The 16430-nt window shown below is 41.9% G+C and overlaps 1 protein-coding gene across 4 annotated transcripts in view; it reads left to right on the forward strand.

Moving 5' to 3' along the window:
• The first annotated feature begins 15354 nt into the window (after positions 1-15354).
• GNAO1 (G protein subunit alpha o1) overlaps positions 15355-16430 on the forward strand; it is a 138353-nt gene continuing 137277 nt past the window's right edge. For all 4 annotated transcript variants that reach the window (XM_054570351.1, XM_054570349.1, XM_054570350.1 and 1 more), the window contains exon 1: positions 15355-16266. In XM_054570351.1, coding sequence (XP_054426326.1) covers positions 16149-16266 — 118 coding nt within the window. In that variant the 5' untranslated portion in view covers positions 15355-16148. The remainder of the gene's footprint in view (positions 16267-16430) is intronic.

Here is a 16430-nt window from a genome sequence, read left to right on the forward strand (position 1 = left end):
TCAACTAAAATATTACCTCTTCCAGGAATTCTTCTCCAATATCACCAAGCAGAAGAGAATGCATTGTCCTCTAAGTTCCTGGGTTCATACCTCTACTATAGCACTTACTACATAGCTATAATTATGACATCTTCTGAAATAAAATGAAACCTTGGAAGAAAGGCACCATGTTCTATTAAACTCTAGGTTTAACCTTACTGAACCTTATTGAAAGGAAGGGAGAGGAAGAGAAGTAGGGCGGAAGGAAAGAAGGAAGGACTTTCCTCTGAGTCTCAGGCTGTTCATCTATGAAGTAGAGATAATTTTAATTCCTAACACAGTAGTTGTTTTAAAGATGAAATGGGATAATATACAGAAAGCACCCAATACAGCACCTAGGACATAGCTCCCGGTACACTTTTGGAGAGCACAGTCTCATCTTGTGTTTTTTAAATACCATCCTCCCACACTTCACACACATTTCCTAACACAATACTTTGTACAAGTATAGTTGCTCAATAAGTGTGTTGATAGTACTTCAATCAAAAGAATACAGATTACTAAACAAATTAAACAATGAGCTCAATTTGCCATGTCCTAATTTCTTTTATTAGACTGGCTACAGAGAGCTTACAGAGAGACAGTTAAGGCCCTAATACATGTCAAGCACTATACTACCTGCTTTACATATATTCTTTCATTCAATCCTCATAAATACTGTTTTAAGTAAATTTTTGAGCCAAAAAATTTGGGGATGTTTTAATAACATTTCCTAAATTCTCTATTAACAGAACTCTTTAATTGAGGTTTTCCTACAACCATCCAGAACACTAGATGTGCACTCTCCAACTCAGCAACCTTTCACTAGGCACTCTTTTGCTTTTCCACTACACTCTCTCCAATGTTCTGGGCTTCATTTCAGATCTGTCCTTCTGAGGTATGCCTTCCTCCCCTTCCTAACACTTCTTTGTTGCTAAAAATAGGTGATGTCCCTTTGGAGCAAAAACACTTGGCAAATCAGTTAGCTTCTATGGGTACAGCTTTATACTGGTCTCTGAGATTGGGAGACGGATGGATTAAATATAGGAAGAAGTTCACAACCATCTCCTCCCATGTACCCCCACATTCTTCAAAGGAGTTTTTAAAAATATGTAAAAATAGGAATATCATGCTCATCAAAAATGCACAAGCTGAAGGATGTTAAGTGAGACTTTGGAGAATGCTAAAGAGTAAATAAAGCAGCTAGCTCAGAAGATCACCCAAAAGCCTTTTGAGGAAGCATTTGATTAAAGGGCCCTACAAACAACCCAACAAACTAGGACTGGAGCTGTTGTTGGTGATCATGATTTAATAAACACAGTTCTAAAGGAAAATTGGAGCATATAATGGAGCCAATTTCCTTTAGATTATAATGGATTTCTTTAGGACTTCTCGCATCTAGGCTATCTCTTGGTATGATAGATATCGTCAGCTTAGGTTCTGTCTATACTCTGTTCCTTATACATCCTGTGCACTTTTGTGACATTAACCCTAAAAGACGCATCAGTATATTACCTCAAATATCCCTCTCATACATTGGATAGTCAGCTGCTTTGAAATACTCTATTTCCCTGCAGGTGAAAATTTTCTTTATATTTGTACATGTGTGAATGGATGCATTCATGTGGATGGAGCCATATCTCCATGGGGATCAAGGCATGAACATGTTGTTGTGCACACTTACATATTCATGTACAAATTTGTACATGTACATACTTGAAAATGAGTGTGTTTTTACCACTTTGAACTTCTGAAACTCATCTCTGGAGTTGCATTGTCCTAATTTCTTTGAATAAAAGTAGCAAAATTACAGCACAAACTAAAAATTGCGCAGAAGCCTAAATTTAAAGGTAACTAGCCCAATTTAGTACTCAATTAAATCCTATTCTGCTTAATATATTAGCAACTATGTCAACCCATTTGTCAAACTACTATCTTCTGATTCTTCTATCTTCAACTCAAAAATCATTCCACCTTCTCTGTTTTCTAGAGTTCATGCCAAGTTCCCTGCCTGCTGGTCGGTATTTCACACATATCCTTAGGGCCATGGTTCTTATAGTTTGATTTATAGGCCTCCGGTTACCTGTCAAAAAGGATTCTTTTGGTGTATAAGTAATCCAAAGAGTAAGTCACACAAAAATGAATATGAGGGGGAGGTATGCATGAAGAATTAGAAGTATTCTCTAGTGAAGACTGATATTGTCATAGAATCACAGAGCAAAAAAGAATAGATCAACATCCTGATGATATTATCACTGGTGGGTTGTTATCCAGCTATTAATTTAATATCCCTGGTGTTGGGGAACTGAGAGCCATCTCAAGAATGTTTCCATGATGTCAGCTCTTTCTCATACATCAAGGTCATATCTGTTTTCCTATAGTTTCTACCACTATTCAAGTATTTGTCAAAAGCCTATTAGAACAGTCAGCCTATAGAGAACTACTGAGCCACTAACCCCTTTGAGAATCTAATGAAAATGATGGACCCCCTTCATAGAAAACTGCATGTGCAAAAATAATTTTTCTTCAGACTTCAAGGAGTACACAGTTGTATAAAACCCATTCATCCACAGGCTCCTTGGTAAAAAATAAGTAATTAATTAATTTTTAAAAATCTCGCTACTGTTTTGTATGAGAGAGAAATGGAGGAGAAATAATTCACGGTTTCCTCCATCATGGACCTTCCTTTCTACTAGCAAGTTCTTGTGACACATGGAATTGAGGGTGACCTTGATGGTTCAGTAAGGAACTTCATCAAATAAGGTAACAGGGAAAACCTCTTAGTTGGTTCACAATCACTTCTATTTGCTCTGTAAAACTGCTCTGTAATAAAACACAAAATGTTTTCTTTCAGCTGGTATTGTTACTTTTAGATCTTGATATATATATGTTGTAGATTGTAAGTGTGGTTTTGTTAGGTGTAGTTTTTGCTTAAACAAAAGGATCTTACTTAAAAACAAATAAAAGTTTGCAAGGTAGTCAAAAAAGCTAACACTCCACCACCAATAAATGAAATATTCCTTTAATCTCATATAATGTCTTTTCCCAGATAAATCAAAGAATTAGTGTTTGATAATAAGAGATCAGAAAGCATGAGTTCGGGTCCTGGATCAATACACAATAATTGTGTGGCTTTGATCAAATCACCTAGCCAATCTGAGCTTCCATTTTGTCACCAGTAAAACTGATGTAATCAAGTCTACCCTGTTCCCCTCTGTGGTTGAAATGAGGTTTATGTGAGGTTATGGACTTGAAAACAGCCTTTTAAAATTCTGTATTAATGTTAAAAACAATATAGTTCCGCCCAGAAGAGATGTTTACCAGGCAATAATTTGGTCTCTCTCTACTTGTGTAGTACCAGAGTCTTAGGGGTCAAACTGGAGTAGTGGATATAAGAATTAAGATTACTGCCATAAACACTCCTTTTTTATCTTCTACTGCACCTCAGCCCAGCACTACTAGAGTCCCTACCAGCTAAATGGCCTCCCAGATGCCCCTAATTCCACAAACATTCAAAGCTATTTACTTTGGAGTAAGACAGAGGTAAGACTATACAATGACTTGTTCTAAAGTCTGATGGCAATTAAAACAGTCAGCAACTAAATTCAGAGATCCCAGGGCTCCCAGTTATTCAATAGCCAATTCATAGTTACTAGTGCACACCAGAATATAAGCACATCTTTACAATAGTGTTGATAAATGAACTTGATAAAGGGGGAAAACAGTCCTTATTTTTAAAATTAACATACACAGAATCAGGGAAGTTCAGAGCAACAGCAATTCAGAGGTATAATCCTGAACAGATGGCTGCTCTCCACATGCTATCTCTGAAGAGGATTTTTTTCAAGGTAAATAGAAACAAATGTTTCAGTGCACTCTACACCAAAATAATAGATTTCACAAGAAGCATTTTCCAGAATGAAAGAAGTTTCTTACTAATCACATTTTCATGAAAAGACAAAAGATGGTTTAGGAGCTAGTCTAAGGTATTTACTGTCAGTCAGTCCATAATTAAATTACATTTATGAATAGACTATATATTCGGTTACTTCTAAGATATTTAAGTCATTTTAAGTCTGCTCATTCTATCTCCCCAACTTAGTTCCTAACAACATTAAGCCACAAAGGTAGATTGTCCATCTTGAAAATTTTCTTTTTACAACTCATAAAGTCTGAGTGTGTTTAAGAGAATAATATGCGAGGTCTGTCCAGAAGGTATCCAGCCATGTACTATGAAAAATAGAGGTATTTATTCAAGAAGACACAAGATACAAGAAACATTGTACATAGGACAGTGAAGCCTCAGTCACCTTCAAACTAGACACCTTGGGACCTCACACAGTTCTCCCAATTGCCATCAGCTGCCCTGTTATATTTTCCTGAATCTCATTGATAGTCTGAAATCTCTTTCCTTTCAAAGGTGACTTTAGTTTTGGGAAAAACCAGAAGTCTCAGGGCACCAAATCTGGGCTGGGGTGGGGCTGAGTCATATGGGTGATTTGATGTTTTTCCAAAAAAACTCTGCACCAGGTGAGATGCATGAGTGGGTGCATAGTCGTGATGATGCTGCCAATCACCAGTTGCCCATAGCTGCGGCCTTCTGAATCATCCAAAAAGTACTTGCATGGGAATGTTCAAGCTTAATGCAAAATTTGATGCAGATTAGATTGCTCTACCCGTTCAGTCATTTTGAATGTGATGGCCAGACCGTACACATGCTCACTCAATGGCATCTACCATCCCCGCTGACTAGTACAGTGAAGTTGTTATTGTTCACTCATGTGCATTCCAGTCCATTCTCCTTGGCTGCCAGGTTACAGTGATGTCATGTAAACCGTTCCCATTATATTAACAATGGCAGGACTTTTTCCAGACAGGCCTTGTATATTGCTATTTCATTAACTCATCTATCCAACAAACATAATTCAGGGAACTACTATGAAGGCATAAAAGACACAAGTCACAATTCTGTTACTGACTATATGATCTTAAAGACACCTCATAACTTCTTGCCTCTGTTCCACCATCAATGATATTTGACCTGCTCACCTGACAAGCCCTTGTACGAATATGCTCATTTATTAATTCATTTATTCAACAGATACTCATTGAACCCCTTCTCTGTGCTGAGAACTGGCATGGTGCTACAGAGACGTTAGCAAACCCAACAGACATGGGCCTGACCTCATGAGCTTAACCTGCAAGAATTAACAGAACTAAAGTGAAAGGTCTTATGTGAACAAGAAAGTGAAAGAAAAGATATCCAAATGCAGGTGAGGTTCCAGAGAAATGGCATGGATTACCAGAGAAAAACTTTATCAAATATGCAAAAAGGGACCACTTCATAACCAGGTCAGAGTGGGCCCCCCTTAAGCAGCCCCCCTTAAGCCGCCCCCCAACAACAATGAGCAGTTCTCCTGCACCTGGAACCCGCCTGTGCCCGGAGCTCCAGTGTCCATCTCCGTTCTCTCTATGCCAATCTGTACATGAATTTACGTGGCTCATATCATGGCGGCATAGGCACACTGATGATGGCAATACTGAAGCATGAATGCAAACCCAAGAGGAGGAAAACACTTTCCTCCATTGGCCTACAATGCACGCTGCTGATGGAGACATTGATCTGTGACTTTCTAAGACACCTGCTACCTTTACCACAGAAACGTCAAGGACAAAAGCATGAGGCAAAATCTGGACACTTCAAATTGCGGTGTGCTTAAATGACTTACGAGCCATAGTTTAGCAATCTCGGTATTAGCACGTCTGTAAAGTTTCCAGTGAGCAGAAAACTAGGAACAACATAAGATTCTAAAACATAACAATGATTATGACATTCAGAAATTTCTCATAAAAAAGTGATTTTTCTCATGATCTGTTAACATCAGGTTTGGCTGGTGATTGGGTGGACCCGATAAAGGAGGATCAAGTCCCAGAGACTAGGTCAGGCTCCTTAAAGTGTCCTTCTGTATTACCTACCTCAAAATTATTGAGGGGTATATGTGTAAATGCAGATTTCTGAGCTCTGTTTCGCAGTTACTAAGTCACAATCTCTAAGGATGGAGCCCCAGAACCTTCATCTTCAGTAACCACTCTTGGTGATTTTTATGCACGTTGAAGTTTGAGAACAACTATAGGCAATCTCACTGAAACTAGGCAGGATGTCATGTTCACTCAATATGCACCAAAAGGAAAAAAATCCAAATATGTGGGCAAGGTATGGGGGTCAAGGGAATCTGACAGTAAGCGGGTGGTTCATGTAGACCATTATAGGACTAGAAGGAAGATCCCTCAATGTCAACAGGTAGAAATCCAAAAGTGGAAAGATGTGTTAGGAGTTAGGCATTGGCAATAGGTAAAGTTCCAAATAGACAGACCTTAAGCATTAGAGATGTAACAGCTTGTAGTAAGGACCTAGTTACACAGACTTAGGTTTAGGGGTTGGGTGCCAACTTCCATGAGTTTGAGGGGATTAAAGTAGAACTGCAATCCCAAAACAAAGTCAGACTCAGATACAAGAGAACCTAAAGGAGAATTATTACTGGAACCAGTCACCAGGACCCAGGTGAGAGCCTACTCCCTAGGGCCAGAGTTTGCTCAAAGAAGGACAAATATAGAGACTAATCTGATGCTTGGTCACCAAGTAGCACATCTAGGTGAGCTGAGATTTTCCTTAGTCATGTCCTGGATCAATCCAGGGCCTGTCGCAAGGGTTAGACTGCCTCAGAGAGCTAAGTGTCCCTGCTGAAATGATTGGAAAGAACCTATCTGACTCAACTTCCCAACCCCTACTTAAATTCTGTTTCAGGCACGGCCTCAGAATGTTGTCACGGGGTGATGGTGTTTTCTCTCAGTAGTTATAGTGATGACAGTTAGCTGTGAAGGAAGCTGGTTCCTAAATAGAATAGCTTCCTTAAGTGAACAAGGGGGAAATGGATTCTATAACCAACAGCAAGTTGTCCTCACCCCCAAGATATTCTAAAATGTCACAGCCTAGTCACTCTAGGATAGCAAAGCCTGGTTTTGTATGTTCAAATCTACTCTTCTTGAAAATAGATTACTTTTGTAGTTGAAGGAAAACTTTAATTTTTAGCTCACTGTTGGATAAACCCACACATCTTTGGTTCTTTCATGCTTAGAGACGGGTATCCTTAAGGTTGTAGAAGCTTTTGCTGAATTCCTCCATTAACCTGATAAAACTCTTTCAGCAAGTAGGATCTCTAGAAACCTCCTTTAGGTTCTCTAGATACAAGAGCAACTAATAACCACTAATCAAGACACACTTGAGGGGTATGGGAAGTACGTGAAGAATTGGAAGATCTGTTAGAGCCAATGCCAGAGAGCAAGACTAAGCAGATCTAGTGAAGGCCAGTCCTTTGACAAGCTCATTGCCCCTTTGGTTACTTACCACTGGCTGTCTCATTCCTGGACCTAGCAAACCCCCTTGGCTCTCTTTTCCCAATACCATGGATGTTCCCCACTCATCCTATTCACCCATGAGGAAATAGTGTATTCTCAAAATCAACTGGGTGGCAGTTATGAGACATTATCTGCCTGCTGTGCTGAAAGGGACACAAGGTGATCTGGAGAAAACCTTTCACGATGGGCCTTAAAAAAATAAAGTCCAGTATACCTAGGAGTGGCATCACTTCTAAGTTGAAAAATCAAAGCCAAGTTACAGTCTTTTAATTATATTGGATTGTTATGTTTACAAAAGTGTTATATTTTTAAATCAAATGCCATAAGAATATGAAAGATTCATTCTTGGCTTGAAGGAAAGAAAAAAGAAAAGGGAACCATTTCATCAGTGGAACAGATGGCCTCAGATTCAAGGATTGAATGGATTTGTAATAGTTTCTTGCTTTGCTCTCCACAGGGGCCTACAGCTCTGCCTTCTATAGTCTCCCCAATGTTACTCTCTAGGTTCTCTGTCCAACCAATTCAGATTTAGAGTAATGGGTGTAGAATACATCAGATGCCTACAGTTCAATTCCTTGTTTGAGGAAATTAAGGTTTAGAAAGAGAACTGAATTTCCTAAAGTTGGCTGAACCAAGACTAAAAGTTCTGTCTCTTGATTCCCTTTTCACTCTTCTGCCTTTCTCTTTTTTTTTATGATTTTATTTTATGCTCTGGGTAGTATGAATATTTTTTTATTTCTTGTTGAATTTATTGGGGTGACACTGGTTAATAACATTCTATAACACATCATCTGTGTATTGTATTGTGCGTTCACCACCCCAAGTCAAGTCTCCTTCCATCGCCATGTATCCCCCATACCGTCTTCTACCTTCCCCCACCCTTTTCCCTCTTGCAATCACCATACTGTTGTCTGTTGCTCTCCTTTAGTTTTGAAAATTAATTTATTACTTGTCCAAACCTATAGAGACTAAAGTTTTCCAATACCATCCTTTTTAATAGTTACATAACATCTTTCAATCTCTGGTTGTTCTCTTTATGAGGGAGGGGTTGTTGTGAAATATGGAGAAATTCTGATAATTATACACTACAATGATAATCTATTCTATATTAAGAGCTCAAAATAATATATTGGACTAAATATTATGGTGTCATGAATTGCTGGAATAAAGTTCATTTATAATGATCAATAATATCTAACAAAGGGAGGTAAAATTATTAAGTAAACACTAACTAAAATATGAATAATATATTTGGTCTCGGTGCTATTTAAAAGAGTAACTTAGATATAATCTTTCAACCTTGGACTTAGGAAAGTGGCGCAAGTGGCAGAAAGATCACACTGTCTTGAAATTCAGAAAATTAAGATGACCTCCCCGATGATACAATTTACCAGCTATGAGATCTTGGGTAAATCATTTGAACTTCTCTAAGCTTAATTTCATTATGCATGAAATGTAAATAGAAATCTTGGTTATTTCAAAAGGCTATTAGAAGGATCAATTCAGCCATGACTGGTGTGGCTCAGTGGATTGGGGGACACACTGCAAACTGAACGTTTGTCGGTTCAATTACCAGACTTACCACAGAGTCTGGCATACAGTAAACACACAACAAATATGCATGACATAAATAAAGGCACTAATAGGGAAAATATCATTCTCATCACTATTTTTTGCTGAAAATATGGGGGGGGGATAAAGCTCAATATAGAAATGGAGCAGAGATGGGGGAGGCAGAAAAGAAGGAATGAATGATGGGTGCCTCTCCTTCCCTAAAAGAGAAGCAGAAGTTGTGAAATCAAGAAAAAGATTTTTTAAAGATAATCAAATTGACAACCTCAAAATCTACCCTTTTTCTTTCCCTGCCCCATTTATCCCACCCCTCAACACCGGATGACAACACTGAATTTTTTTTTGTTTTACCATTGCCTTTAGGCATTCACCTCGTTAATTTCAGTCATTGTTTGGCCGTCACATCCAGCCATTTCCCTGAGATGTGTGTGCGTCCTCTCTTTGGTCGTTAGAAGCAGTGCTGTTTTTCGTTTATATTGGCTGTAACTAGTTCAAAGTCCTCCCCGCTCCATTTTCCTTTCTTTTCTCTTAGGCTCTCCAAAGGCTAGAGTGGCCGTGGGGAAAGAAACAGCAGACTTCAGGGACAGCTCAAGAGGAAAATCAGTTCAGTTCTTTTTCTACTTCAGGCTCTGAAGTGATTCTAGCTAAAAGTCCTATGGGATAGATGTCTGGTTGAAATGCATCTCTTCCTGAATTGCCCATCTTCAATTTTATAGAGGTGCTCTACCACACGCATAGGAACTTCATTAAAATGTTTCTCTCTGCCACAGAGGTCACGGTTTTGCAGGCCTTTGGAGAACAGATAACACGCTCAAATGTCAGCTCAACTGAAGAACCATGTTACCCCACTGGAACACCATGTTCTTGGTACGTGGCAGACTTTGGAAACACCCCAAACCACATGTACTTTAGACGATGCAGACAGGTCATAAAATTAAATCAGTTTAGTCTGGCCAATCACCTTTAACCTTCTTCTAATAAGTCTGAATTAATTGATAGCCTCACCGTCCCACCAGTCACACTAGTTACTGCCAATTCAAACTGGTTTTAATTGGGTTCAAACAAAATTCATCTATTTTTGCTTTCACACATAAAACTGACAGAAACAAACAAAAACATTTCTATCTGTAAAGAGCAATGCAGTAAGACTTTGGACCTTGCAGCTGACAGATTAACGAGATAATGTGTAACATGTATTTGAGCTATATGTGTGAAAGGCTCTATAAAGATAGAAAATGAGATAAATAAATGCAGGAAACTGTTGTGTCAGGAAATCTGTCTTCTGGAGGACTTAATAAGTATTAAATAAATATTTTACAAACACGTACCTGCTAACCTCATCTGCCAATGCCAGCCCAGGTAGGTTGAAAAGTACTATTATTTCCAATCAATAAGTATCTTGGTTTTTAATGAAAGATTTTACGAGAAAATTACAACAGGGACCATAGCTGTTAAGTAACACCTTCTTATTAAGCTAAGCTTCCAACTTCAGTTTCAGCTCTGGGTCAATCTCATCAATTTGAAAGCACAAATCCTGGCCCCCTCCAACTTTCCACTCAATTCAAGCTAAATGCATCCTTGTGGAATTCTCTTGCTATCCTAAATTGAGAAAAATCACAAAGCACACCCTCTTTAGAGTTCTTGAACCATCAAAGTACAACTAAAGTTCTTAAGAGTGACCACATAATGGACTTCAATAACTTAAGAGCTCAATTCAATTACCTACAAGCCTTAATCTGCCCCTTCATTCAAGTCCCTTCATTTAAAAGTACACAAAACCTTTTTTCTTCCCACGGCATCTTTTATTCCTAACAATTATAAATAAACTCTTTTTTTCATAAACTCTACAAAATAACAAATCAGACACAAAACTTAGCAAAGAATTTTCTGATGGGAACTTCAAAACATTTGGCATACAGTCTTCTTACATGTTTGACATGTTCCTAAATGCCAAAAAATCCCTCAATAGTGTGCTTAAAACCAGTACCGTTTCATTCCTCAGAATCTTACTTTAAAACAAGCCATTACCTCTTTGAACTCACCCAATCTTAAACTTTTTCTAGAATGATTTATTCACAAAATTTCTATGAGAAAAATCAGAAAGTCTCAGAGCTGAGAAGAACTTAGATATTTTATCTGATTTAGCCCTTGCCCATAGACAGGTACACTTAGTTTTAATATTATTAAAAATGATGCTGTGGACCGTGGCCCATGCTTGGCCTTTTGGGATATATGCAAAGTGGTCAGACAGCTCCTTCACCTCAAAGGAGTTTACAGACCAGTTATCACTTGAGGGAGAAGGTCTAATTATAAAAATGAACATTTCCAGGTTCTATCTCAGACTTACTGATTCAGAAAGTCTAGGGGTAGGACCCAGGAATTAACATTTTAAAAAGCATCCCAGATAATTCTTAGGCACAAAAGCATTTGTAAAACACTGCTTCAGTACGTCTGCGAGATGTGCACAAAAGAACGGCAGTCAGAGAAGTGCTGAACATGGGCTAACAGGGGGCCTGTCTTCTAGGGACAAAGAACATTTGATCAGCACCTGCCCTCATTAACGCTGGCTATTAATCACAAAACACTAAGCCATCTCTTAGTCTTACCTGCACATTCTTCTAAATTATATTCACCACTAAGTTAAATTGTAAGCTATCAATTTTATAATAGAAACCCTTAGTGCGGAAAACTAAAATCTCCAGCAATCTACCATTCTTCCTAAAATACCTCATTCACTTGACATTTACTTTGATTTCATTTGCCTCATGAACCACACATTTTAGCTTATTTTCTTCCCATGACAGTAGCGTTCGTAAGGAATAGTGAGTTTCATAATTTTTTCTTTTGACAGAAATACAAAAAAAAAACTAGTTAAAATTTTTTCAAAAGTTGAATTCAGAAGCATGTGTGATATTTATATATTTAAGAAAGCAGACTCCTAGCAGAATTAGCTGGCACACACAGATTCTGTATAAGCCTTCGTACACTGTGTACAGAAAAATCACCTGGGAGGTGGCTATCAATGTAGATTGCAGAAGCGTCTGCCTCGGTAAGACAGGTAACTGAATTTTCAGCCAACACGCAGCTGATTCTGACGGGCACGGTTCTGAGAAAACATTCAAGGGACTTCAAGATTTCAAGGATCCAAGCGCGAATCTATACCTCCCTTTAAGTTTAAATCAATATATTAAATACAGTAGGTTGTCAATACCAGCATATTTAACTAAAGGAATAACAAAAAGGAACCAATAAGGAAATTCAGTTCATCTAATGATAGCACACATTCTGTAAGTCAGAGCTGAGGGATCTTCTTTATCATAAATTACTTCTTCCTGAATTTGGAGTCACATGGAGTAAAAAAGCTACCTAATGTAGGCTTTTGCTATTGTTCTTTTCAGAGAGCACATAAAATATTCTAATTACCTTTTAAAATTAAAAATATGTTGAACAATGTGTGTTGGGGGGGAGGCAAGGAGGAAAGCTGGCTGAGAACGGAATAAATGAGCATTATTCTCTGGCCAACAGCAATAATCAGAGAAATATAATTCTAAAGATCATGTAAAATAAAACCAAAGGAATTTGGTTATTCCTAATATTAGGACTGTAATTTCCCTATTCTCACAGGCATTAATTGTAGACAAATATTATCATGTTATTTACTAATTACTAATTAGTTAATTACTAATAACTCACAGAGAGCTGGGATGTTCTCATCCTCACTTCCTTTGGAGGGACCAGTATACAATCAGGTTCTGGGGTTGGGAGCTTTCTGTGAGTGTAGGAAGCATGCTTTATTTAACAACATGCTACTTCTCCAATAGTCCATGAAACTGTAAAAGGAGACCTGGCTTATTACTTCATTAATGACCGCGTGACCTTGAATAAGTTATTCACCCCGCCCAGAGACTCAGCTTTCTCAGCTGTAAAATGGGTACCCAGGTCAATCTGGATTCATGGTCCAAGCTCTTTCCACTCAGCCTTGATGGACTGAGGTTTATGTGAGAACATCACATAAGGCCATTTTTATAAAAGTGCTCTGTATGCTGTAAAGCCCTATACAGACAAAGTGGATTATTATTGGTCATTTATGAAGCCCAGCTATAAAGATGCGAAGTGACCCAGAAAAAGAAAGCAGAGTAGACAAACCTGAAATACAACATCTGTAGTGCCTAGAACATGACTCCGTACATGGTAGCTAGGTGATTAGTAAGTACTGAGTGTAGAGAAAATCACAAAAAACAGGTTTCCGTCTCTACCAGTATGATACCAAGAAGGAATCAACATGTCTAAAATCAAGGATAGCTTGATTCTACCATACAAGCCTCAATGCCCAAAAGCTTAGATCTTAAATTAAAAATTACTTGATATGAAACATACAGTATAAGATATGGAATATTAAAATATAGAGTATAACCCATCATCTGCAAAGAAATGGTTATATTCTTACCTTTTCAGTCTTGCAGATGTAGTCTTGCAGGGCAGAAGAATCTCCGTGAGGTTGCTGAATTTTTTCCCTCTACCTGATAGATCTGCATAATCATCCTAGTAAACTTACGAGGAAATAAATTCTATGGAGTATTGGGTACCTCCATTTGGTTTTGGATCTGGAAAGCTGAGTTTTAGTGACACCCTAATTTTAAGCAAACCAGATTTACCCCCTAAGCTCCCCTCTAAACATACACACAAAAGAAGACTGGAGAGCAGGCGAGGGGGGTGGGGTGGGGTGAGGAAGAAGCTATTTACTTTATAAAACAAGTTTTCACCAGTTCTTGGTCATTTTCCTAGAAGATTAAAATGTGACTCAAACTTAAATACTAACATTACATTACATGTCACTTTTGACATAGTTATCTGTAGAATAAGGCAAACCCATACTGGGAAATAACAAATTTAAAAAAAAAAATTGGGGGGATAAAAATGTTTTCTTCTGGGTGGGCCTGAAGGGCCCCCTCCCCCATTGCAAATGTATTTTTATGCAGGGTATCATTTCCCAAACAGGGGTGTGTTTTTCTATTGTTAAAATGAAACAAACAAGTTTGCTTTCAGAGTCATACAAATGCCCAACTGTTAGGGAAAAAAACGTTTTCCACTGGCCGCTTGCCTCTCCTGTCCCCAGGCAACCTTTCCTATTGGCCCCTTTCTTGGGGAGGTCCCCTGGGGCTGTCTGGTGGAACTGATTTTTGTGCAGTGAAAACTAGTTTCTCCAAAATTTCAAAGACCACCCAGAATAGAGCCGATGTTGGGCAAATGTGTACCTTTCCTCCGTACGCGGAGTAATTGACCCGCGTTTCTGGGTTTTCACTTGAAAACAAAAGATGGGGAAAAATTTTTTTCAAGATGAGGAAAGGAAGAAAATCTATTCAAAATTCATTTTATGAATTTGTGTTTCGGGAAGGGGCAGAACAAGAGAAATCAGTGCAAATAGAAATCAGTGCAAAGACCTCAGCCGAGCTAAACTGTCCAAAATGCGTAAAGGCATTAACTCTGTGTTGAGGGAGTAAGCACTTGCGAGAAGCTCACTCGCAGAAAAACCTGGCGCTTCCCTCCCAAAGCTTCCCAGGGTGGCTGGCAACTGTCCCCTGCGCGGACGCCTGGGGCCGGGAATCTTGGATCGGACCGGGGTTGCGGTGGCAAAGGGAGGCAGAGGCTTCTGGAGCACAGGCCCTGGCTTCGTCTCATCCTGCTGTGTTTCCCTCTCCTCACAGCCGGAGTAGGTGCTCAATAAATGCTTGTGGGACGCAGGGAGAGAAAAATCCGTATCAGCCCCCGCGCCTCAAGGGTGAATTGTCCGGGACGCAGCTTTCCTCAGACCCAGTCTCCCCACTTTAGCTGAGGTCACTCGGTCTCGGCTGCCACGGCCCCAGCAGCAGGAGAGCAACCAAGAAGGCGGGCCGCTAGAGCCAAAATGGAGAAAAAGCCGGAGAGGCAGTGAGGCGGCGCGGGGCGCTGGCCGGGAGGCCCACCTGACGGCCGCGAGAGCAGCCCAGCCCAGCGCTTCCATTGACAGGAAGGCCGGCACAGCCAGAGCGTGGGGCCGGGAAGGACCCCGGCGCGCGCCCGGGCCCAGGCCCCGCCCTCGCCCAGGCCCCGCCCTCGCCAGGGCCCGCACGCGACCACCCCAGGGAGCCGCGGGCCCCGGGGAAGGGGAGGTGCTGGGGGTGGGAAGGCGGGGCCGCGCGCGCGCCACCGCCAGCTGACGCGGGCCCGGGCGCGCGCGCCTCTCCCGCCCCCGCCCCTCCGCGTCCCGGGGGCCCGGAGCACGGCTCTGCTGACGTCAGCGGGCGGTCGGCTGTGTGGGGTGCGCAGAGCCGCTGGCGCACTCGCGCGCTGCGCTCGCCCCCTCCCCCGCCCGGGCTGTGGCGCGCGCGCTTGATCTCCCCTTCATTTTTTTCCTCCCCTCCCTCCCAGCCTTGATCTCTCGCTCCCTCTCTGCCCCAAGAGCTCCCGGCTGCCGCGGCTCTCTCTCCTTCTCCCTGTCTTCGATAGGCTCCACCGAGCGATGCGAGCTTTGGGAGACAGCGACGCCGCCTCCCGCTAGAGATCTGACCCCCAGGCCGGCCCCCTGCCCATCCCTGCCCAGCGCGCGGGGGTCGGCGAAGGCGCCGCGGACGCACCGACGGTTGAGGACCGGCGATGCACATGCACTAGCAGCACCCCCTAACTCACTCCCTCCACACCCCGCGCCGCCGCCGCCGCCGCCTCCTCCTCCTCCGGCAGCAGCGGCAGAAGGACCCACCCTGCCCCCCACCCCACCCTCCGCGGGCTCCGGCTGCGGCTCCTGCCTCGACTATTATTTTATTTATTTTGGGTTGTGCACAAGCCTCAGTGCCTGCAGCCCGCGCCTCCTCGGACCGCGGGCGCCTCCTGCCTCGGCTCCCGAGCTCCAGACCCCGGCCACCCTCGCTTCAACACCCCCAGAGCCCTGCCAGCTGCCGCGAGTCTCCGCTGCTAGAATCTTGTTAGCAGCTGTCTTTTTGGGGGGTTCTGGTTTCCCGACATTTTTGTTTTCAGCCAAGGGGAAGACATCGTGATTTTTTTCCCCCTTTGAGCCGAGGCTCTGCTTTCTGGGGGGGTGGGGGGCGCGCCGAGCCGGGGAGCCGTGTTTGCCGAGTCGTGCGGGCTGTGGCAGGGAAGGGGCCACCATGGGATGTACTCTGAGCGCAGAGGAGAGAGCCGCCCTCGAGCGGAGCAAGGCGATTGAGAAAAACCTCAAAGAGGATGGCATCAGCGCCGCCAAAGACGTGAAATTACTCCTGCTGGGTAAGGACCGGGCTGCCACCCTCATCCCCCGACCCCAGCCTCTCCGCACCCCCGTCCGCCAGCTCCCCCACCCCATTCGCACCCGGGGAGACCCGGTCCCCGAGTTGGGACCACCATGTGCCAGGATCGCCCACCCTCTCGCATGCCTTACCCCTCTGCCCCCT

This window comes from Pteronotus mesoamericanus, unplaced genomic scaffold, assembly GCF_021234165.1.
Source record: "Pteronotus mesoamericanus isolate MK-2021 breed Mesoamerican mustached bat unplaced genomic scaffold, CSHL_Meso_final contig_202, whole genome shotgun sequence".
Classification (NCBI taxonomy): domain Eukaryota; kingdom Metazoa; phylum Chordata; class Mammalia; order Chiroptera; family Mormoopidae; genus Pteronotus; species Pteronotus mesoamericanus.